We start from the raw sequence: 25,794 nt of genomic DNA, 5'->3' as shown, positions 1-25,794 counted from the left end.
AAATAAAATAAAACAACTTTGCTAAACATGCATATGCAACAAAGACACAAGAAAAATACATGACACATGACAAGGTAAAGGAAGAAAACAATATATATTTTTTATCAACAGCTTTTATTCAACTTCACAGTTCAAATATGTTTTATATTTTATGAACATTTTCTTACTTTCTGAAGCTTTTATTGCTTTTTTTGCATTGCTGATCTGGAATGGCAAGATTCCACCTGTCATTTCCACAGTCTCCAATCCTTCAGCCAGCGTCTTAATTAGACAGAGAAAAATCCTTGTAATTAATTGACATGTGAGGGTGTCATTTCTTTCGAAGTATTTCCCAGGTTTTGTAAAGCTAATAGCGGTGCTCGTGATAGTGACTGAAGGGTGGGCGCATTATGGCGAGGTGATGGATGTGCTCTGTTCTCCCAGAGCAGCCCGAACACCAGCGATCTGTTTAAATTTATTATTATTATTATTATTATTACATTTTATTTATTTTATCTTATTTATTTTCATAATTGTTTTATTTATTTATGAATTAGCCTATTATTATTATTATTATTATTGATCAATTTATTTGTTTATTTATTTTCATTATTTATTTATTTGCCTATTATTAGGGTTCTTATTATTGGTGTTCTTATAATTATTGAATAACAAATCGTTCATTGCGAGGTGATGGATGTGCTCTGTTCTCCCAGAGCAGCTCGAACACCAGCGATCTGTCAGCTCTCAAAAGCCATTACTTAAAACATTAGCCTGGCCCCATAGCAGCAGCCACTCAGCCACAGACAGACAGGTAAGCACGATTCTCCTTACGCTGCTCCTGAGGGACGTGGCTGCGGAGCTGACTGACCGCACCGCTCACACCTGAACATCCAGTGTGTTAGGATATGTGTTACTCCCTCGTCTCGGCTGAATTTCATTCAGTGTCATTCAGTTCTATTCAGTTTGATTTAATTTGATTCTACTGGAAAAGGCATCATTTCTGCAAATGTAGATGACGCTAGCCTGTGTTAAAATGTAATTGTCTTTCTGCCAGCTTTTCGAGACCACATGGTGTGATGCGAAATCACATTTCAGACAGTTGTTTAAATTAGTTTTGGGATCATTTGAGGCTCACTAACTTCTTCGGTTGTCTTTGTATTGTTTTAGGACTTCTGTCAGGACCACTATCGTCAAAGATGATTGACAATTAGCATACAGTTTGGATTGGCGGTATGGTTCCGTTCGGGGCAAGAACTCCCTGCGCATCCATGCAGCCTAGCATGGATGAGAGCAGGGAGAGCAGCGATAACCCCCCCAGGGTAAACAGAACAGAACCAACATAAATGTATGCAGATATCGTTAAAGTTCAATAATGTTATGTACACATTTTAGAATTAGTCTGATTCAAAGGAGAATCAGAAGGCTGAATCCTGACTGACAGAGGAGGAGTTGGGGATGGAGGAGGGTAATTAGCTATTGAGCAATGCGAAAACTGTTGATAATACTGCGGGACCTTATATATGAATGCTTAGATAGGTGTCGTATTCACATAGGTTGATGGGGATCAGCTGAGAGTCATCTGATGCGAGCTTGACTAACGTGACCTGCCAGAACTAACGCTACGCTTGATTCCTGCAGAAACATAGACAATAAATGTTTCAAAATCAGTATTACATTAGCTTTAGACTGAGATTATGCCTTTAGCTCATGTTGGTATATTTTAGTTTACACACATCTCTGGTACTTGGCTGCAGGAAGCATTACAAAACAAAAATCTCAGTTTTTACTCTGGTATTTTTGATTAGGCCATGCGACTTTCAGTTGCCATATTTCAGTAGACATGACGATTTGTGACCCTGGACCACAAAACCAGTCTTTAAGTCGAACGGGTATATTTGTAGCAATATCCAACAATATCCAACATTGTATGGGTCAAAATTATCAATTTTTCTTTTATGCCAAAAAAAATTAGGATATTAAGTAAAGATCATGTTCCATGAAGATATTTTGTAAAGTTGCTACCATAAATGTATCAAAACTCTATTTTTGATTAGTAATATGCATTGCTAAGAACTTAATTTGGACAACTTTAAAGGCAATTTTCTCAATATTTAGATTTTTTTGCACCCTCAGATTTTCAAATAGTTATATCTCGGCCAAATATTGTCCTATCATAACAAACCATGCATCAATGGAAAGCTTATTTATTCAGATGATGTATCTTACCACCCTAGTACCCTTATGACTGATTTTGTGGTCCAGGGTCACATTTATCATTTTGATTATGTAACTTGGCAGATTTCAATTTCAATTTTTTTATTTTTTTGTTATCATCGTTATACCTATTTTATTTAGAGAAATGCCCTATGAATTGGTTACTTTTGTGATCAGCACTTATTCAATTTACGTTATCCTGCCATTTCCTCTTTTCCTGCTTGCCTGCAGAAATGTGAAAGCTATTCAAAGTTTCCAAGTAATTGCTCAGACTATAAAATTAAAAGCTCCCTGGTTAATTGAATGTGTTTTTGAAATAAGGGTTTTTTATAGGCGGCATTTTTTTTTTTTTAATTAAGATGTTTATTTTTAACACTATTTTATTGTACACTGCCTTATTTACATATTCTCTTCCGAGTAAATTTATTTCTTTAGTTCAGATGAGAATGAAATATATTTACACTTATGCTCTATCAAAAATGTGCAATTTTTTTCATTCATGGATCACTACACTGACCCTTTGACCTCTTCATATATAGGGGCAAATTCAGGTTAATTGGTTAATTTTCCCAGTCATCTCAATAGCAAACAGTGTCCCAATTTATCTGAATTCACTATATATATATATATATATATATATATATATATGTTATATATGGTTTTACTGCAAAAAAACAAAAAACAAAACAAACACCTGGTTACAGTTAAACCATGGTAACCACAAATTAACCATGGTGTTTCTATAGTTTAACCAAGGTATTTGTAGTAAAATTGTGCTTATACAATCAATACGCCAAAAAAAAAAAAACATGGTTACTACATGTTTACTATAATCATTACTTTCAGCTTACTTATCTTACTTATTAATCATTACTCCAGTCTCCAGTGTCACATGATCCTTCAGAAAGCATTCTAATATGCTGATTTTAACATTTCTTATTAATATCAATGAAACAGTTGTGCTGTGGAAATCACATGTGTATGTATCTGTAAGACAGACAGAGATTTGACGTTTGTACATTTAACTATAACATGGATGTTACGAACATTGCATCTACCATAAAAGCATCAACATTTATTTTCAGTAAAACCTAGTCTTTTTTTTTTTTAACCCCACATTATTTTAGATTAGCAAAACTGCACAAATGTGCTTGATCATAAATGCAGGTACATGCTCATAGACAAGCATAAAACACACTGAGAATCCGATGATGTCCTCTGATATAGGAAATGGAGAACAACACACTCTACGTGTCTGAGTATCTTCAGGGCTTTACTTTGATGTGTTATTAGTCTGTGAAAGTGCATTAGAGCAATGGGACAGTGAGTCTCAGCAAGTAATACATAGTAATCAGAGCAGTGGATAACCCAGAAGGAGGTTTCTGAAATTAGTCTCATAATCTCCACTTGACACAGACAGACAGACACACACACACATGCACACACACACAAATATATTAAGAGCTTGTACAAATGTAACAACCACCACAGGGAATAACATAGACAACAGCAAAAATAAGATAGGTTAGAGAAACAATATGTTCCTATCTGGTATGATTTTTTAAAAACTAATTTCTCTTTCACATCAACGTTATATTCACAGCCTAATTCAACTGTCATGTTCTGTGAGGTTGCATCTCCTCTACTTTAGCATGCTTTAATAATGTATTGTAGGTGCTACATTGCAGAATCTGAGAAATCATGAATCTGAGTCTAAAAAGGGTTGGTTCCCCCTAAAATGAAAATGATATCACCTTTATGACTTTCATTCCTCTATGGAAAACAAATTAAGAGGTTTCAAATCAATGCAATGTTTTTTTACACATGCAATTAAAGACAATGGGGTCCAAAACAACATTAGACCCCATTGACTTTCAGTGTATGAAAAAAAACTAAACAAACAAACACTTGACATTTTTTCAATGTATCTTTTTTTTCTGCAGAAAAATGGAAGTCATTTAGGTTTCGAATGGTGAAATATTGACAGAAATTTCATTTTTGGGTGATCTGTCCCTTTAAATGCACAATCTACTCTGGTTCAAGATGCATTTTCTCTCTGCTATCGTAGAGTAGGACGTGAGGAATAGGGGTCACCTGCTAAGTGCTATTAAGGACATGCACATGAGGAAAATTTGTCTATGGAGAATCAAATTTCCTGTTGGGAGGAAGGAGACTAGGCGTTGACCCTCCCTGTGAAAATGTCAGAGACGATAGCGGCGCGTGGCGAAACCATTTAAGGTTAAATCTAGCATACAAAATCCACTTTCATTTGTAATGCTGCTGCTTTCCTGCACCAGCGCAAAAGCAAGTCATTTTGAATTAATCTTTTCTGCTTCCCCTCTCTCCTGCATTCTCAATCACACACACATGCACACACTCTCTCGCTCTCTTCTCCTCCATCTATTTGTGTTTGTGTGTGTGAGAGAGAGAATATGAATCACAGAAACACAACTCTAAATAATCCAGAAAGTCATCTGGCCATTTATGGATTCCTCACTTTGTGGTGCATCATGGGATGTATCTGTTTGCAGCACATCCTGTCAAGGTTCAGTCACTTTATTATACTAAATATATTTTAATCTCAGATATATTATGTTTATTAATGCTGAGTGTGATCAACTTTTTAAAACTTCTTAAAGTTTTAACTAATATTTCCTTTATCATGCATTAATTCAAGCATGTGTTAGCAAAAAGGCAGAGAGCAACAAAGTGACAGTTTTGTGAGTATCTGGAAGAAATGTGACACTAGGCATGTATTGATTATTCATTGTAATTATTAATGATTCTTATGAGCATTTTCTTCTATTCTTTTATCCTTCCTTATTTTTTACCATTTTGATTGAAGAAAATACATTTTCATTAGAGACAAAATATTATTAGTTATTTTTAATACTATCTTATAAACATATTATATTATATAAAAATGTTATGTTAAAATATTTTATTATTGTCACAGCTGGGTGTAAATAATGATGAGTAAAGTGGATCTAAATGCAACAGTATTAGTTTTATTTGCACAAACTCAGGAACTAGAAATGAATTTTATAATATTATATTATAATATAATTAGGGTTGCAAAGAGACATGACATTTCCGTAAAAAATAAATAAATAAAATCTTCTGCCCCTTTGCAACCCTAAATATAATGTCAATGTAAGAAGAAACATTACTTAATATAAACATTATATTATATTATATTATATTATATTATATTATATTATTATTAATGGTATTTAAAATAATTAAGAATTTATGCATAAGATTATTAATTTAATAAATAATTCTAAAATTAATACCTGGAATTACTGTAAGGTTAAATCTCTGTACTAGTAGAAAGAAAAGTGGGTTTTCAGGCTGTGGTTGGCATGAATCAAGATGGTAGATTTCCACTGGTGGACAGACATCCAAAGTTTATAAAAGCATCTTTTCTGATCTTGAACACTTATTACACAATTTGAGATGGGTCAGAGAAACAAACCACTGATATTCTCAGCCATTGAGAGACTCACAGTTTTGCTTCTGAGGTTTTAACATTTGAAATTCAGTTTTATTGTAATTCTTTATACTTACTTTTAAATTTGAATTAGGATTTAAAAGGCATTTTTTTTCACTCAAGCATTTTCATTTCTGAATGGAGCACAACCCTGGTTGTCAATCCCAAAAATTATCCAAAAAGCAAAAGGTAACGCATCGATATGATGTTAATTCCTTTCAAGCTGCCTTTCAGTAAAGCTGAAGTGCATGATGCAACTGTGCATGAAATGTCTATTAACCATATACCATGTCAGCTGCTTCTGAGAGTCAGGAGTCAACTTATGTATGCATACAGTATGTCTGTGCCTGGCTTTGTTTAGCCCACAGCCTCTCATGTATCTTGTATTTCAGGAGGTTTTAATATGAAGCATTTCATGCCCTTAGTGTCTATGAACCCGGGCTCATACACAGTCAGGTACTCCAGAGCCTGTCTTCACGCTGTTGAAAATGAACTTTAGACTGTGCTCTGTTTAAAAAAGTGCAATCGGGCAACATGACTTGAATGGAAAGCAATTTGGTGAAGGGTAATTGAAGGGAAGTGATAAGCTCGGCTGTCTCAGGATTCATTGCTTATTTCATTAGGGAGTTTTTTTTTGTTTTGTTTTTTTGGGAAGGCTCTTCCAGTGTGAAATTGCTAAAGTGTTTATCACGAGTGCCTTTGTAGATTATTCCCTTCTCTTTAACCAAACACCTTGTGAATTTTCCTTTACCTCGCTTTACGTTCCTCCCTTCTTTTATAGGATGAATGAAATACTGACACTCATTCTCTTTTCAAAAGTCAAATGCAGGCACTCAAGTAATCTTTTATGTTCAACTTAATTAAAATGATGATAGGTTGTGCCAGCAATTAAATAAAGCAGAGATATTCTTGAAAAATTTTGATTACATCATGTTCTGTAGTCGGTTTAAAACTACTGTACAATTACAGTAACTGGCCTATTTACAATTGACCAGAATTGAAAGGAAAGTTGTCCTGTCTCGGTCCTCATTTCCATGTTTTAACTTCAGGGCACTGATAAACTAACCAAGACACTGAGTAAATATATCAGGATCAAGGACCTAATAAGAAGTAAGTCCATCCTTTGCCTTAAGGACAGCTTTAGTCTTCTTTGTAGGTATCATACAAGCACTGAACTGTGCGCTGAGATATTGAGTCATTAATCAATAAGAAAAGTTAGTTCTTTGAGGGATAAAGTCTTTCTTGCACTTTATGCTCCAGAACTTCCTGTAAAAGCTCACTGATATTTAGATATAGTGATGAACCCTTTTCACAGATGGTGATGATGCATTTCCAGTTATTAACATTGCAGATCTAGCAAAGATATACATTTATGACACTATACTTTACATGCTATATTTGTTGTAGTTTTCTTTCACCACAATATATGTTGTAGTTTCCGTTCACCACAATATTTCTTGTAGTTTCTGTTCACAATAAAAGTTTACCTAACTAAGATGAATTCAGTTTCTATGAAACCTGAAAATGCAACAAAAAAAAGGTCCATTGGAAGACATTCAATTCTACCTTTTGAGAATATGTGGGTATTATCTTCCTAGAATAGAGGAATGTTATGTGAAAATGGTGTTTGCACAACAGGGTGCACCTGGTCTTATAAAACTGGTTTTTAGAGCATGCACAGCAATCTTTGGATCTAATCACTGTCGTGAGATGGTTGCTCATATCATTACAGATCCCCCACCATGTTTTACAATCTGACAGCAGACGTTGTGGGTTGAAGCATCCACAGGATTTCTCCAAATGTAAACCCTGCAGGAAATAGCGTGGAATGCAATATAACTTTTCTTGCACTGATATTAGACTCAAGATGCTTTCAAACTGCAGACAGGGCTGCAGTGGTACTGATATAATTTCTGATGTAATTCAATTGTAGCATCCTGTTGAATGTCCATCTGTTCTTGGTAGGTGTTTTGCAGATGCACATTGTCCATGTTTGGAATATGCTAATGTAATTTCTGAGACTGTAGCTTTGGCATATTCTTTTTTTTTTCTATTTGACTGTTTTGAAGCCGTGATCATTTTCTGATATTACTTTTAAAGGTGCCTAATAGAAATGTTGACATATTGATTGAGTCCACCAAAACATATAAATAATTTGGCTTGGTGACAAGATGAAGACTACAACAACAAAAACTATGATGTCCTTTTTTACTACAATCCATGTTGCCACCAGTTGCACTGTATGAAAAGAGGGACCATAGTATGTCCATAGTATGAGTTGACAGATGGTTTAATGATTTGAAATACAGCAGTGCAATAGAAAATACGAATATTAGGAAACATTTGACTGCAGAATGCCATTGGAATGGAGTATTCCAGAGTAAAAAGCTGTTTTTTTATAAATATAGCTATAAAGTTTTAATAATCTTTCTAATTGCTTGAAAATACAGAAATCCACATCACGACAATAGCACCACAGAGGAATTATATTTTTGAAATCACCAATTTCCTACACTTTGCTGTAGTTTCATGTCTCATGTTTGACTATGTGGTTTCTTTCTTTTTCTTACATATTAAAAATGAAACATATTAATTTATTTATTTGTTAATTAATTATTTAGGTAGTATGTAGCCCCTAACGTTGTGTTCTCTCACAAAACGTTTGCTTTCTCTTGCAAAACTATTGCATTCTTCCAAGAAATGTTTAATGGAAATACTATGAGGTGAGAGGAAAAACTATATTTTTCCTCCCAGCTCATTTTTTAAATCATCATGTCCCCATAGGTAATCATGTCTTAATCGACAGTCCAAGGGTCACTGTTATAAACTAAACTCCTTTAAGATGATACATGTGTTTTTGCAATTAATTGTCAAATACCATTAATTGCCTGGCCTTTGCAGCCATATTAAGCATACCCTACTGAAAAATACATGTACTAAAAAGTATTTTAAATACACTGCAACTGTACTTTTATTATACTAAACTGGTATACTTAAAGTCTACTAAATTGGAACAGCTAATTTTGTGCTTGATGCACTTTAATTGTGCGGAGGTAGTGCTGAAGTCCAAGTAAAGATAAACTTAAGCATATTAATAAAAATAAAAAATAAAAAAGTGACGTGACATGTGGCCAAGTATGGTGGCCCATACTCGGAATTAGTGCTCTGCATTTATCCCATCCAAAGTGCACACACACAGCAGTGAACACACACCCGGAGCAGTGGGCAGCCATTTTTTTGCTGCGGCGCCCGGGGAGCAGTTGGGGGTTCAGTGCCTTGCTCAAGGGCACCTCAGTCATGGTATTGAAGGTGGGAGAGAGCGCTGTACATTCACTCCCCCCACCTACAATCCCTGCCGGTACGAGACTCGAACCCGCAACCTTTGGGTTACGAGTCCGACTCTCTAACCATTAGGCCACGACTTCCCCTAATATTTGACTGTGCTAAAGTGGAACTATTGCAAGTATACTTCAGGTACACTTTAAATATCTTGCGTTTAAAGTCCTCATCGATAGTGACGTTACAACACATTTTAGGCTTAATATTAAGAAACGTGCATTGTGCACAAGTAGTACTCCAAATAAAGTTTAACTATAATTTTTAAATCAGTAAGCCTCGAGCAATATGTCAGTAAATATGTTAATAGAGTTGAACTATACTTAGTATGAAATAAATGTATTTTAAATATATTACTTTTTTACTAGGGTATGTTTAGACTAATTTTTGTTCTGTAATATATTCCTTTTTTTTTTTTAGCATTCCTTGTATATTTCCCTGAATGAAATAACACAAATCAAAGTGACAGGGGAATCCAGGCTCAAATGCACATCTCGTTGTTTGCTCTTCATTTCAATTTTAATCATATTGTTCAGAGCACGGTACAAAAAAAACTGAAAAATGATACAAATCCAGCCCAAACATCAGTGATTGCATTGTGTATTCATAATGTTTACATGGGCAAATAAAGCATCAGCCTTCTATCAGAGAAGCCAGTATAGCATTATCTAGATATGATTGCTTCTGGTTTACCTGTCACCAAACAGATGAGAGTGAGATGAAACCAGGCTGTTTTTATCAGGAAGCAAAGAGCCCGTCGGCAGGTTAAAGTGGCAATGGCAGATACTGTAACCCGTAAGTAGCCCTGTCAATGGCCCGCTCCGATGGACATGAGCATATTGATCTCTGACTTTCAGTTAAATGCTCCTTGAGGGGGTCTCATGATAGCAGCTCCTGTCTTTTTCCTCGCCTCTCTCTCTGTTCTCTCCACCACATTGCATCCGCAAATCAATGCGGCACTGTAACACACCACAGGCCGTCCATAAAACAGCGCTGCAGATTTCCAGTGTGGAGACAGTGGCAGAACAGCGGTTCGTTTCTCCTCGGCTGAATTATTTGTGTCCTCAACCACTAAATCACATTGATTAAAGCTTGTCACGGATTTGAAATGAGGTCCTGTGGGGTCACTTGCAGCAGAAATGGCAGTTTATTGGATTACAGGCTTAATTTGATTTTGAACGACGAGCGTGCATTATAATGGCAGCCTCCCTGGAGAGCACTCTTCTTTACCTGACTCTTGAACCCTCCTACCACTTCACCCAAAAGAACAAAACACACATGTATAAATACACTTGGCATTGCACAAAACCAACATTTTCTGAAATGTGAAGCCTCTTATTTCTCTTGGAGAGATACTAGGATATTTTTGTGTGTTTGCATTTGAAATGTGTTAATGCATTTGTTTGGTCTTTTAAACAAAGTTAATGATAGTACACAGAAAAAAAATGAAACAGAAACCATTTTCACTCAGAAATTGTTATTGAATTCCACATATAATTACAAAGAAACAGCATTACACAGTGGGTAAATAAGTATTGAGCACATCACCATTTTTCTCAGTAAATATATTTCTAAAGGTGCTGTTGACATTAAATTTTCACCAGATGTCGGTAACAATCCAAGTAATCCATACATACAAAGAAAGCAAAACAAATAAGTTCAGAAATTAAGTTAACGCGTTGAAAGGGAGGTGCAAAAAGGCATGTAAAGCCAAGACACCAGCTGAAATCTATCAGTAATTAGAAAGCAATCCTGCCCCTTGTCAGTGGAAATTAATATTAGCTGGTTCAGTCCCAACTGATGGCCTATAAAAAAGTGTTTCATGACCAACGTGTCACACAAGAAACATTTCATGATGGGTAAAAGCAAAGCGCTTTCTCAAGACCTTCGCAACCTTATTGTTGCAAAACATACTGATGGCGTTGGTTACAGAAGGATTTCTATACTTCTGAATGTTCCAGTGAGCACTGTTGGGGCCATAATCCGAAAGTGGAAAGAACATAATTTCACCATAAACCAAAAAAAGAGTTGTCGAAGAGCCAAGGATCACTTGTGGAGAGCTTCAGAAAGACCTGGAATTTGCATGTACAATTGTTTCAAAGGAAATAATAAGTAATGCACTCAACCGCCGTGGCCTGTATGCACGATGGAAGTCAAATGGCACTGCACATCACCCCAAAAACATCATGGTGTATCACTGGCAAAATTCATATAATTGAAGGAAGGATGAATGGAAAAATGTACCGAGACATTCTTGATAAATATCTGCTGCTATCTACCTGGATGATGAAGATGAAACGAGGGTGGATATTCCAGTTAGACAATGATCCCAAACACAGCCAAGGAAACTCTCATTAGGTTTCAGAGAAAGAAAGTAAAGCTGCTAGAATGGCCCAGCCAATCACCTGACTTGAATCCAATAGAAAATCTATGGAAAGAACTAAACATTAGAGTTCATAGAAGAGGCACATGGAACCTTCAAGATTTGAAGACTGGTTGTGTGGAAGAATGGGCCAAAATCACACAGCAATGCATACGACTAGTTGGAGGCGTCTTGAAGCTGTCATTACCAACAAAGGCTTTTGAACAAAGTATTAAAGTATTTTCCCTGGCTCATTCCATTTTATTACACAGAACTTAATTTCTGAACTTATTTGTATTGTTTTCTTTGTATGTATGGATTATTTGGGTTGTTACCGACGTCTGGTGAAAATATAATGTCAACAGCACCTTTAGAAATAAATTTACTGAGAAAAAAGGTTTACCAAACTATGGATTATGTGTGTTTTGTGTAAGGGTTAAAATTGTATTTTGGAGGTAAATAAACTTTGTGTACTGGATTTAACTACAAAATGGACTGGACTAAAAATATATAGATGGGACTGATAAACATGCACTAATTTATTTATTTTTTAAGTTGTAAATAAAACATTATAATTGTTGTTTTTTTTTATTATTGTACATCTTACAAGAAAATACTATTTCAGACGTTCTGTCTACATTTCACATTTAATTCAGTGAATTATTTGACAAATCTTTGTAATTCTTGGTAAAATTTACTTGCAGTAAAAATTGTTTCTACACCCTTTGAGTTTGTCGATCCAAGCCATTTTTTATTGTTAGACCCAGTATTATTTTTAATTAATATTACTGTGAAATTAATTCCAATTTACACACTGGTCCAGGAAACAACTTGAGTCCTTCTAATAAAACACACATACACCTAAACTTACAGCATGTTATACTGAAACTAAATTGATATTCAATTACTTTTATCACCATATTAGTTATAAACAAATTTAACAGATACATAAACATACAGCATATACAGCATTCATCCAAATAGTCAAACTAAATTGAAACTTAATTTTTTGATCACCATATTAATTATTTAAACAGATTCATGATGTTACAAACTATAAAATACTGAAAAGTATATGGCATGTATGCAGCCCTTCAAATCTGTCTTTTGTACATCTGTCTGTCAGATGTAGCTAGCACAGGTGTCTAATGGCATGGTATAGATCCAGGTCTGCAAAAAAGGAAAATAAATAAAGAATAGGAGTACAAGAAATCATTTGGAGAAGAGCAGCACAGCTTCAGTTTATTATTCCAACCTAAAATCTCATTAAGTGTGACATTGAGGATTAGTTCAGAGGGAAAGGAGTAGAGAGAGAAGTCTCCCACAAATAGCTGTGAGGAGCGACGCGCTGGCTTTTGTTTGCCATCATTAATTCTGCGCTGAAGTGGCTAAGAGGAAGGCCCCGAATCACTGATCAGAGGAGGCCCCCCGAATATGACAGCAGGACAGGTGCCCTCTCTTCCTCTCACACGCTCACTTTTCCTCTCTGCATCTTGCTGCGTCTGTGTTCTTCTCTCTCGCTTTCTCGGCTCTTAATTGGGGTGATTGGGCAGCGGGGCCATCTGCGATGCTGACAAAGGGAAGCCTGCTTTGATTTATGGAGCCTCAGGCCACATTAGTCTCAAGATTTCCACAGTAAATATCAGCGCTCAGCAGCGGAGTTGGCTCAACAAAACCTGCATTGCTCAGGAAGAGAACTGTGGTTTCCTCCTTGGGAATAGTATTGAGAGGATGTTGGACTTTCACTGTTACATTTTGGGGTGCTGTTTTAAAGGAACCATGGTTTTGTAGCCTTTTTAATATTTGTATAATGTTAGTAAACTGTGGTTCATGGGTGTTCGATTCTGCTGCTGAGTGTCTGTCTTAAGCTGTGACATCAATGTCAACTGACAGGGACTAATTTAAGTCCATTTCACACTCTAAAGAGCCCCTTTTAAGGAGTCATAACATGAGAAATCACTTTTGCTTGGATCTATTGACACATAAGAGGTATTTGTATCATTAAAACATTCAAAACGTCCTTCTCATTATAGACGAAGAATGTAACCAATCTCCAAAATCAGCTCATTTTGATATTGTGGGCAGTGGAGTCGCTAGGGATTCTGGGCCCATTGCACAGAATTTGCTATAGACCAATTTGGAGTAGACATCACAGTTACGTCACAGTTCATAGGGGACATATTGTATAGCCCTACAGTTACAGCATGAAATACTATTTAAACCTATTCCTACTAACATTCTGCATAAAATTTACCTATTTTATCTCACAATTCTGACCTTTTTTTCTCACAAATGCAAGTTTATATCTCCTAGTTTGGCCTTTATAATTTGATTTAACTGTCAACTCTGAGAAAAAAAAAAAAAGCCAAGTCAGGGATATAAACTCATGATTCCGAGCCGAGGGGAAAAGAGAGAATGATGAGTTGTTTTTCCTTATCAGAATTGTGAGATATAATCTCGGAATTGTGAAAATAAAGTCAGAATTTTTAAATATAAACTCAAATTTACATTTTTTTATAATTTTATTCCATGGCCTCCATAGACTGCTACTTGAAAACTGTCATTTTCTGCCACCAGATAGGCTCCGCCCACAAAAAACATCATCACTGTTTGCAAATACCGAATTGGTCTAAGGGGTCCATCAAAGGAGGGGAGGGGGATTTGGCTGACGATCTCAATCAGGCCCCCTAGTGGACATCGTTGTGGGCCCCTCTCAGCTTCTGGGCCCTACTGTATGCATTCTGTCCCCCTTTTTCCCCCTGGTTGTGATGCCCCTGATTGTGGGATTTGTGATGTCACACAGGCAAATACATTTGCATAAGACATTTTGCCTCCAGAGCAAGAATACTTATAAATTATCACACCATAGGCCCCGCTCACTAGGGGTTCAGTCACTTGACGGCTGACACTTGTCTACACTGGATGCGAGCGTCATGTCGTCAAATCCAAATAGAAGCCATTATAATCACTGACGCTGCCTACAGTGGATACAGTATACAGATGCCTGTTCAATTTGTGAAATAGTCCATGCGCTTGAGCTACTTCTGACAACAGGGCAAATGGAAGAGTCAAAGAGTGTTTGCTTTGATGTGTCCAGTTTAAATAGCTCATTTGCGTCTCTGTACAAACTTAAAAAGGACCTCAGCACCAGAAATAAGTTGATGGTTTCTTTTTAATGGCATCCCGGATCGCTTCGGAGAATTATTTGTTTGTTCATACATTTGTCTGCAGATTGTTTTGTAAATAAGGCATAGTGTGATGGAGAGTTTGTAATGAAACTTTTCCTGAAAGATGACACAGCCAACTGCTTTGTCTGTAAATGTAAATAATATTTTCAAAACTCTCACGTGCAGAAGCCAGTGGCCGTTGATACTGTTTCCTGTGCAATGTTAACCAATTATAACAGTCGTTGTTTACTGGCAAGCCTTGAATAAGCCGCCCCTTAAAGAAACCGATCATTTCAGACAGAGGGTCAGAATGAGAGTTGAAAATAATTATTTCTGCATATTTGTTTTTTCCTCAAAAACTGAATTAACATTATAAGTGAATCTCAAGAAACATGTTAAAATAATATTTAAAATATAGTTTTTGCATGTGTAATATTTTTAATACATGATCTGGTGAACTTAGGAGCTTTGCATTGTTAAAATTAGAGCCTAGTTCACTTTAATCTTGCTAATATGTGTCCTTTTAAGATTCTAAATGGCCTTGCTAGAGTTAGTATGTTACTGTATGTGTAGCTATTATGCTGTTAAATGACTGCATTCACCCAGTCACTGGTTGGGATTGAGAATCGTATTTAATAGCAGGAGTGAGTCTCAAATGTTTTACAATAGCCTATATACCGTAGGCTGTTTTAGTTGCACCTGTATGAACAAGTGCCCTTTTTTGTTCTCGCATTTGGTGAATTTCACCTGTAGTGACCAAAAAAATGACAAGAAAACAAATAAAAGTCTTAGCACAGTTAATATGACACAAGCCTACGAAGACCAAGATCATTTGTCAAATGTGAATCAACGGACAGCAGTTTTGTACGCTTTTTAATTATTTTTAACTGAGTATTGAGCGTATCATTTGAGTCACGTGACTAGATCTGAAACTGGTTTTGCTCACACAGCATGTTTACCTAAAATGAATCTGAAAACTGACAGCGTTCACACTGAATACATTTTTTGCATTCTACTGCACTGCTTTACATCGTTTTTCTGTGTAAACACATTAGACTAACATGTTTGATTGTCAAATTAAACTAAACATTTCTAGACTTGCCTTTTTATTTTCATTCCACTGCCCTGCGTCTCACATTTTTAAACACTGTATAATGCATTCTGTGCAAATTAACCCGTGTGGCTTGTTCACACAAAACTCGCTTTACATTCGACTTTACGTTGCATTGTAAAAGTTTACCCAAAATCTTCGTTAGCCAAATGCTGTTGACCATTGTGCAGCTTTTTCAGTGCTTTGAGTTTGGGTGTTAAATTTTTGTAGTGCCATGTTTTCAAAGTTGAACTTTTTAACTTTCACATTCCTCAGCACGACGTCTCACATTTTTTATGTAAAAACACATTCTGAGCAAATGGACCCCAATGGAACCGGTTCACACAGAACCCGTTTTACGTTCCAATTTATGCTGCACTTAAATAGTTTACCAATGTAAATCCACACTATAACTAAACAATGCTGTTAAACTTTTAAAAACATGTTGTTTACTACTCAGTGCAGCGTCTTGTGTTTTAAATGCAAGAACATGTTTTGTTTAAAGACCCCTATTAACAAAGACTGATGATCGTATTCTGCTGCCGTTGTTTTCAAATGAGTTCCTGTGGTGCTGAAACAGACATGTGTTTTAATATTCTTATTTGGTTCTTTCATAATTACATTCGTAAATGCAGGAAATGCATTTCACACGGCATCTCAGATTATGTGAAATACAGAACGGTTTCTGTACAGTCTGTGTGTGTTGCAATACCTACTTGACTGCATCAGGGGAGTCCATGGGCATTGTTACAAACACACACTGGCTATACACAACGAGCATGACAGCCTGCTTTAATGGTGCATCTAACGGTCTTCTTATGACACCATTAGGCAGTTCTAGTGCATGGTCACAGCCTGATATTCCATGGCTGCTTAGCAGCTGTCCAACTCTTGCAGCAAGCATGCCTCTGCCCCAGTGGCCCATCCTAAAGCACAGTGCTTAGTTATGCCGCTAATGGGCCCGTGCAATGCCTCACACTTCTACAAACCAAACGCAGGCAGCAGGCAGCGAGGAAAGGGGGGCTAGCAAAGCCTGCGAGTGCTTTGTTAGCAGAAGTGAATTTAGTTGAAATCCATCTTCATTTTTGCCTTTCCTTTTCATTTCTCTCAGGACGGCCGCAGCATGAGGTGCCTTGTTTAAGTGTCTAGGTTGTGGATGGCAGTGAATTGCTGAGGAGGAAGAAGATATGCACCGTTTTATCTCATCTCCCGGGCTGTAAACATTGTTTGGGAGGTTGTTAAAGTGAGGCACCGGAATGATCCGCTGAACATTTTTATGGTATATTGTTTTGCACTGTGCAGGTTTTGGCCTCAACTTAGCGGTTTTATTGATAAAGACCGTGTTTTCTCTGTGACGTTTATCTCAGGCGGACGTGTTTTTGTAATTCTCCCCTCACTTCGCGTTTAGTGTATTTCTGTAGTGTAAAGCTAAGTGGTGAAATGTGCTCTCAGGGTCAGAGTTGAGACAATTTTTCCTCTACTCTGGGTTTTATCTACTCCCTCTGCTCATTCTCTTACTACCGTTGTTTTACAAAAGCTATTATAACAATGGTCATTATCGGTTGACCTTTAGTCCACCTGCTGTTTCATATGCTAGCTCTGTCAAAGAGACAATACGACTATGAAAGGAAGTTACCTCACACAGCAAGAGTACTTACCCTCCATAATGCAGACATCAGTATGGAAATTTTGAGTATATATATAATATAATATAATATAATATAATATAAATCTATATAATATAATATAAGAATTCTATATAAATTATTATTTTATTTATTATTATATGTATTTAAAATTTTATTTAATTGTTTTATGTTAAATGTATAAGAATATTACTGTGTGTGTGTGTGAGTGTGAGTGTGTGTGTGTGTACACACACACACACACACACACTCTCTTTCAGTTTATGATACATTTTTCTGGAATATAAAATAAAAATTTTCTTTTTTGATCTTGATCATTTCTCTTTAAAGGACACCCCCCGAAGCCAAGGCTGATTATGATTTTAAAAAGCTAATTTAAATGTCCCCTTTTAATGGGCCAGTTTTAAAGATATGGACACCTGCAGAAATGCTGGGAACAAGCACATTGTAATGTTTCACTTACTAAGTAAACAGCCTTGGCGATGTAATCAATGTGTCAATAATATACTAGCTTACACTGTAGTTGACTTATTGATGCATATTAATACCTTAATTAGTGCAAATTAACATTCAAATAGAAACACAAATGAGCGGCAATAACATAATTGCATTTTCAGAATTAGCCTGCATAATTATTCCATTTAATCTGCTATCATTAATTAGGACCAAATGTAGCTCTGGCTTATGTTAGGCAAGCAGGGTCTGATTCTTGCCGTTAGTTGGTACTGCAGTGCAGTCATAGAGCATGTATTTCAAGGTTAAATGCATTGTTACCTCTCCATGTTGCAGTGTGTAATTTTCTGTTAGTCACTGGCACAAAAGTGACCGTTCATAATTCTAAAAAAACATCATTTGGCAAGTTGCTGAATTTAATTTGCACTCACATTTCTTTGAACTATATAGTGTGAAAATTATGTATTGATTTTCTCATATTTTTTAATAATTATATATGAGATAATAAACCATATTATATATTATATTATATTATACACACACACACACAGAGTAATATTCTTATACATTTAACATAAAACAATTAAATACAATTTTTAGATACGTATAATAAAATAATAAATAAAATAATAATTTATATTATATTATATTATATTATATTATTATAATATATTATATTATTAGTTGCCATGCTTTACTTGTTTGAATATTTGCACAATAAAACCCTCTTTGAAATGTTAGATCTAATATTACTAATATTCAGATGGACATCTTAGGCTGTTGTATCATGTCTTGCATTGGTTTTTGTTTGTCCCATCATGGCTTTTGTGTTTTCAGATGCTGTGTCAAGTTAAAAATAGTCCAGAATAGCCATTTGCGCAACCCACCAACTGGATGATTTTAAAAACGTCTTTTTGCACACTCCCCATGTTGATGAACAGCATGTCCTGAATCCTGTATTGTTGGAATGAACAATGTTTGCATTTGTAAAAGCCTTTTAATATTTATAATGTTTGATGTTGTTCAGCTTGCTGTTGGGATTAAGAATGTAACCAATATGATCTGATCTGTCAGCCTTGAAGTTCTTAAAGCAGGCAGACTCATTAAGACTCACACCAGGCTCACAGATTGGTGTACACATGCTGCTCTTGCTGACCTGATGCAGTGCAGTGCCTGGGGGAGTCCAGCTGTTTGTGCCTGGCTGACTGGCTGTCAGTGGGTGAGGTGGGAAGGGCTTGGCCATGACACCCCCCCCCGAATGTGTTTACCAGATGCACTGTTGCCTCAGGTGAGCACTGCAGCTGGCTCCGTAAAGCTCCAGCAGTCGGGCTGGATCCAAGCCCGTCATGGCAAGACAGAGTGGAAAGACCGAGGCTTGCATTCAGACATCCGCTATGTGTGCAGGCTTTGTGCCCAGGAGAACTGACTCCTGGCCAGTGTTTCGCTGTTTGTGCTGTCAACGTGTGAGCTTTTTAAGGTCGCCAAAGGTGGACAGATACAGACTAGCCATAGGCAAAGAGTAAGACACTGTTTGTTTTTCAGTTGTTGAATGCTAGTCTCAGGATTTACCTTTACCTTTTAAATGGCTGTTTATAAATGTAAGAGCTAAAATTCTAACACTTATTCCACTCATTAATGACTCAATTAGAATGAATATCTGAAATGCTTTATTCTGATTGATCAGTTGCAGTATTCTGCCATCAAATATTTTGGTATAATGACCTTTAAACTGCATGCTTGAGATTTGACAAATCTCTTTGCAGTAAAATAATTTCAACTTCATTTCGTGTCCATTTATTTGGTAATTAGCTTTGTAATAAGCAGGTTAGCCGGTCATTATCAAATAAACTTTCAGTGTGATACAAGATCCTGATTACTCTATTAGGGTTTAGTATATAAAGCTTTATTTCTATAGCATCTTTTAAAAACAGTGTTTACAAAGTGCATTACAGAAACCATACTGAATGAATGTCATAGAATACAATAAAAATAAGAAATAAATAAACAAATATAAAAGAACAAGAAAATAAAGAACATAAAACAATTACAAATAAAAATAATACAAACCAATTCAATTTAAAAGTATTATTATTATTATTAAAATTAGTAGTAGTAGTGGTGCACTCTAAAAAATGCTGGGTTAAATACAACCCAGTGCTGGGTAAAATAGGGACAAACCCAGCAATTGTGTTGTTTTGACCAAGCGGTTGGGTTACTACCCAGAAGGTTGGGTTAAACATTTAACCCAACCGCTGGGTCAAAACAGCCCAATTGCTGGGTTTGTCCCTATTTTACCCAGCACTGGGTTGTATTTAACCCAGCATTTTTTTAGAGTGTGGTAGTAGGAATTATTATATAATAATTTTAATATTAATATGATCGTGACTACCTGACTATATATCGACTGTATGTTACATAACCCAGGACACTTGTTAAAATGTTTTGCAAGTGTTTTATTGCATTACACTATAATCCATTGGTTGATGAATACATAAACATGAAACATGTTTTTCCCTCAATATTTTGCTAAATCAAGCACTATAAAGATCCATTTATCAATGCAAGTGCCCTCCCAGTCGGTCAGGCTGCACTGAACTTCACACAAATAGCTCCTTGAAACTTGCTCAGCCTTGGAATGTTTGTATTGCCCCTTCAGCAATTAGCCATTAATAAATAATAACTCCATCTTTAATCATGCTCCCAGAGCGCAAAACATATTACTCTTTTAGTACAGGGCAAGGCCTCTTACTCCACACATGAGGAAGAGTAATGATCGTTAATTTTATTGGAAACATATTTGAACTCTCTTCCCAGGGTTCTTCATCACTAGAGTGCTTGCTTGTCAGGTGCATGTTGAGTTGTGCGTTTTTATTCATTCATTTTTAACAAATATTTAATGTGAGTTCTGAACACGAGCGGCGCGCTATCGTGCAGTTCTCAAGTTTTTAAGTTAAACTTCTCTTAATTTGCATTTTGAACCACTCTTCAAGTCAGATATCGATTACCTTTCAGGTTCGCAACATGAAATCCTTAAGTGAGCCACGTGGCCCTGCTCCCACCCAGCACTGTGTTTAAAATGGACTCGCATCTCCCTCGCTCTCGCACATGCTGTGAGGCAATTCTGTCCGAAGGGTCGGGCAGATTGGTAGCGAGACCTTATTTTCTAACTATCGATCCCAGGGGTAGCCCTCGAGATGCAAAAACCACCGCAAGACGGATCTGCTGTCAGGTCTTACAGTAGAAATCAGACAATCAATGTCACGGCGCTCCGCCAGGCCCTGTATGGACCTAATTCCACTCATCTGCACTAAATGGAGAGAACCCAGTGGTTCATCAATCATCAATTCAAGGAGCACTGGCTGGTTAATAGTCTGCTCTTTACTCAAAGAATAGTCACCGGTATTATCAGGGAGGGCCGGCGGAGATCCCCTCCCCGACCGCACGACGTGGCGAGTTTGATCGTTGTATTCTTTTTCTCATTCGCCACGCTCCGTTCCATTTCCCAGACGGCTCCTGTCAGCTAACACCTTGCAAATTGAACCTTGCGGGCTCGATCGATTATCTTTTTTTCCACCCTCATCCTAATCCATTTGATCTGTCTGTTGAGTAGGAGACTACATGATTGTGTGGGGGTGAGGGGTCAATATCTCCCAAATCAAGAGTAATATCCACTTAATTCCTTTTTCCTGTCAAGCGGCACTGGATGAAATGCTCACTTGCTTTGCATTATGCGTCTTCTGTAGCTCTTTAAGGTTAAGACGGCTCAATAACGTCCTCTCCATCTTGCTTTCTTAGGTTTCAAGTGCCCACGGTTCTATCCCGGGGAAGTCGGAGCTGCTCAAATCAGGGAGCCCCAAGTCGACACTAAAGCATATATGGACAGAAAGCAGTAAGGACTTGTCCATCAGTCGACTTCTATCACAGACTCTCCATGGGAAGGAAAACGCAACAGCCCTGGACCTGCACTATGACACTCCGGAGCCTTACTCAGAGCAGGATCTGTGGGACTGGCTGAGGAATACCACGGACCTGCAGGACTCCAGGCCTCGAGCCAAACGGCGGCCGATGGTCAAGACAGGCAAGTTCAAGAAAATGTTCGGCTGGGGAGATTTCCACTCCAACATCAAAACGGTCAAGCTCAACCTCCTGATCACCGGAAAGATCGTCGATCACGGCAACGGCACCTTCAGCGTCTTCTTCCGCCATAACTCCACGGGCCAGGGCAATGTGTCCGTCAGCCTGGTCCCACCCAGCAAAATCGTGGAGTTTGACTTGACGGCCCAGCAGTCGGTCATTGACTCCAAGGATTCCAAGTCCTTCAACTGCCGCATCGAGTACGAGAAGGTGGAGAGGGGCTCCAAAAACACGCTCTGCAACTTCGACCCATCCAAGACATGTTACCAGGAGCAGACGCAAAGCCACGTATCCTGGCTCTGCTCGAAGCCCTTCAAAGTCATTTGCATTTACATCTCCTTCTACAGCACCGACTACAAGCTAGTGCAGAAAGTCTGCCCAGATTATAACTACCACAGCGATACTCCTTACTTCCCTTCCGGCTGAAGGTAGCCGCTGACGTCACCCACATGAAGGACAACGAGAGGCAAAGGATGGAGCTCTCTCCCCATCCACAACAAATACATGTTCCCCGAACCGCCCATACCATGCGCTCATGGCCCGGATCTATTAAATCGACTTGAAAAGATAAGAATTTGGCTATTTGCACAAGTACTACATGAAACTTTCATTTGAGGGCATAATGTAGTGCTTTTGTTTGCTCACTTGGTTTCCTTTAAGTTAAAGCACATATTATTGTTAATGTATTGTTTATATATTTTAATGTTCTTAGAATATTATTTTACCACTGGAGTGTTTCTTGTATAACCATGTAAACTCTCAATTTTGTCTTGTAATGTTCCGTTTTAATTTAGAATTGTGCAAGTGTTTGATTTTCAGAATATTCGTTTAATTAGTTGATTTGTACAAGTATGTACATGTTATTAGAACTGCCAAAAGGCCACGAAGGTGTAGATACAGTAGGACTTTTTCGTTTAGCTGGTAGCTCACCTCAGAAGCGATGTCGCAGGAGAATTATTCGCGATCAGAATCTCAATGTTCCCTCCACCTACAAACTTTTGAACAGCCCTGGAGTCCCCACACGTTCTTGAGTTATTCCTCCCAGCCCAAAGGCCCAAAGATGAGGAGAATGGCTTTGTTCTGCTGGTTATGAGCAGGCCTTAACTACAGGCATGTTTTCTACCTATTACAAAGAAGCTGTACTGTAATAATTGCGAATTGTTCGGCCCGAGCTGTGTCCTGTAGTTTAATACGATCCAGGAATGGTTGGAGGGCTTGCTCATTGTCACTTATAATACACTGTAATGTAATTAATTCTATATCTAGAGCCTAATTTGTATGAATGGTTTGTATTGTACATAGTTGATCCTGATGGAGCTGCTTCTGTATATGCCTTCACTCATTGTCTGTTAACCCAAAACCCCACACTCTCGCTCTCTCCCTCTCAGCTCCCAATCCCATATATGCTTGTTCTCGGTTCTTTGGACAAAGAAACTGATGTTGCTGATGTAGATGTGAACTCAATGAAATCCATGCTCTTGTACAGGGGCTGTAAAACTGTCAAAAATATATATTAGAAGTACTTATCTGTATGATCATGTTTACTTTCAGGGGAACAAGAGGATGGAGATGTACAAATGAATAAAATACTGAAAGTTTTATCAGGTGGAGTCATTATTATTGTGTTTCTCAGAATGTGATATGAAAACCTTTTTTTCTACACGCTTATCTTGTTAATTTGTAAGCGTCAGAGAAGGGATAGAGAATGGTATTGAAATCTAAATTACAACTGTGAAATATTTAAGCCCATTTAAAACTATACAGAAATTTTAATCTATCTCTTTTACTATCGCTAAACAAAACCACTTTCCATTTCCCAGCAGGAGCAGGGAGATCTTTCATTTGCAGATGCACTGTCTCAGCAGCAGGAAATGGGATCGGGTGAGGCCAGCAGACCGATAGTTTCACTGCCACAGAACACTCCAATGCAGCAGTTAGGATCAGCGGTCCGCCTTAAAGTGATTAAGGCCTCCGGCGGGAGCAATCTAAAGAGTTTAGCTGGCTCACAACTTATCAGTAATTAAAGAGGGTGCTAGGTTTGTGTCTTCATCACATGTCTACAGGGGTTTTGCAGGCAGACTCATTTTGGAGCTGTCTGAAGTTTGCCTTATATTTTTTCTTTCTAATCAACATAAATCATAAACATAAATCTATCTATCTATCTATCTATCTATCTATCTATCTATCTATCTATCTATCTAGAAAATTAAGCTTTATATCAATATTTCCGTGCATCAAATCTATATATGTATAATATTTTATACTGCTTTCATTGTTAGGCCTTTGAAACTGCTTTGCTATGATTAAAAACCACTAAACTAGACTTCACTAAAAAACTGTGAAATAAAAAAAAATTAATTATGTTATGTGAAGATATATATAAAAAATCATATGTTTTGCTTGTTGTTGCTGGTTCCCCAAAACCTATTAAATGATAATGTTCTTAATCAACTTGTTTGGTCCATTGGCAGCTCCCCTCCTGCGCAGGAATGAGAGACAGAACAGCATTTCTCCCTCTGGTGGGTCAGAACGCTTCGACATCTATAACACAACCTGCGGCAGAATCATAATTAAGTGACAGGATAACCAAACACAGTATTTATTCAATTATGACGCCCGCACCCCACACTCTCTTTCGGCTGAGCCCGTTTCTGTTGCAAGGAGGGGCCTGACTATCATGTGTATTTAATTCAGATGTTGCTCGATACAGATTATGCGCTAAACACCTTCATGATAAATAGCTTTAATACCTCCAGATCAGATTTAGTAGCTTTCTTTCCCTGCTTAGCACTTCACAGCCGTCCCAGGGGGGGACAAAGCATGCCTTAAAGTCAGGGAAATTCCGAACAATGGGTTTTGGTCTCCTGCCAACATTAAGCCATCCCAGCCGATCCCATCCCACTCCGAGCTCTGCTTTTGCCTCTGTAGAATTTCTGTTTTAATCAGAAGCGGAATGGAAAAGGACCATGTGTGCCTCTGGGATATTTTTCCATTAACCATTCTGACACATGACTGACTGTGGGGGATTATTGGTTTTTGAAGAACTATTAACAGCTGTACATTTGCATTTTAATACAGTTCTCCTCCACTACTAATGCAATTTTGGTTCGCAGCTTTGTTGCCGCCTTGTTCCTGGAGCAATTCAGGGTAACAGTAAAAAGGCCCTCCAGCTTTAATCATTTTAATTGCCATGAAAAATTTGTTTTCATTAATCACTCCTGAATCTCTGCTACTGTGAGAGCGAACGCGCCATTACTGCTCCTCCTTAAAATTGTTACTCATCATTTCCTGAAAGTTTGCCACAGCGGTGGGCACGTTCCCCCCCTCACACTATTCAATTACTAGAAGTGGGGCGTCTCAGGACAGCGCTGGAATTTCAAAATAGCCGTTGCGCTTTTTGTTTATTAAATGTGAGGAAAGAACATAAAATATGGGTTATTAGGATAAAAGAATGTCTAGCATAAAAAAAATGAATAGTCTTCTTTCGTCTTCATTTTTTTAGCTTTTAAAGATAAAACATTTTTGAGCACAATTTCTGAGTCTCTGCACTCCTAATGACAAATCAAAACACATTTTATGGCTGTAAATACATTCAGGGTTCTCTACCAAAGTGCGTTCCCGGCTTTCATTGCAGCACTGCGGGTCACCCGTGTGAACTTTCTGTGCATTTACAGCTTATTCAGATGTAACATTTCCTTTGATTTTTACGCAAGAAGGTGAGGGAGCGGCCCGGGCTGGGTCTGTGGAGAGATGGTAACCTTTGCTAAAGCACCTCCATTACCATTTCTGCATGCTGTCTGGATTCATCTCCCTCTCCAGCAGCCAGAAGGTTAGCACGCCACATTAGGCATTATGCATGAAGGTGTCATTTGAGACACAATACAACATTTTCCTACATTTTCAAACACTACTGATAT

General features: G+C 37.4%; 1 protein-coding gene across 2 annotated transcripts in view; it reads left to right on the top strand.

Annotated features, from left to right (window-relative positions):
- LOC107670023 (neurexophilin-1-like) overlaps positions 1-23,455 on the top strand; it is a 38,180-nt gene extending 14,725 nt beyond the window's left edge. For both annotated transcript variants that reach the window (XM_016462496.1, XM_016462489.1), the window contains exon 2: positions 21,539-23,455. In XM_016462496.1, coding sequence (XP_016317982.1) covers positions 21,539-22,303 — 765 coding nt within the window. In that variant the 3' untranslated portion in view covers positions 22,304-23,455. The remainder of the gene's footprint in view (positions 1-21,538) is intronic.
- Positions 23,456-25,794: the final 2,339 nt, after the last annotated feature.

Source organism: Sinocyclocheilus anshuiensis, unplaced genomic scaffold (genome assembly GCF_001515605.1).
Source record: "Sinocyclocheilus anshuiensis isolate Anshui unplaced genomic scaffold, SAMN03320099.WGS_v1.1 scaffold253, whole genome shotgun sequence".
NCBI lineage: Eukaryota > Metazoa > Chordata > Actinopteri > Cypriniformes > Cyprinidae > Sinocyclocheilus > Sinocyclocheilus anshuiensis.
Note: the sequence above shows the minus strand (reverse complement) of the source record. Positions and strands in the feature narration are given on the sequence as shown.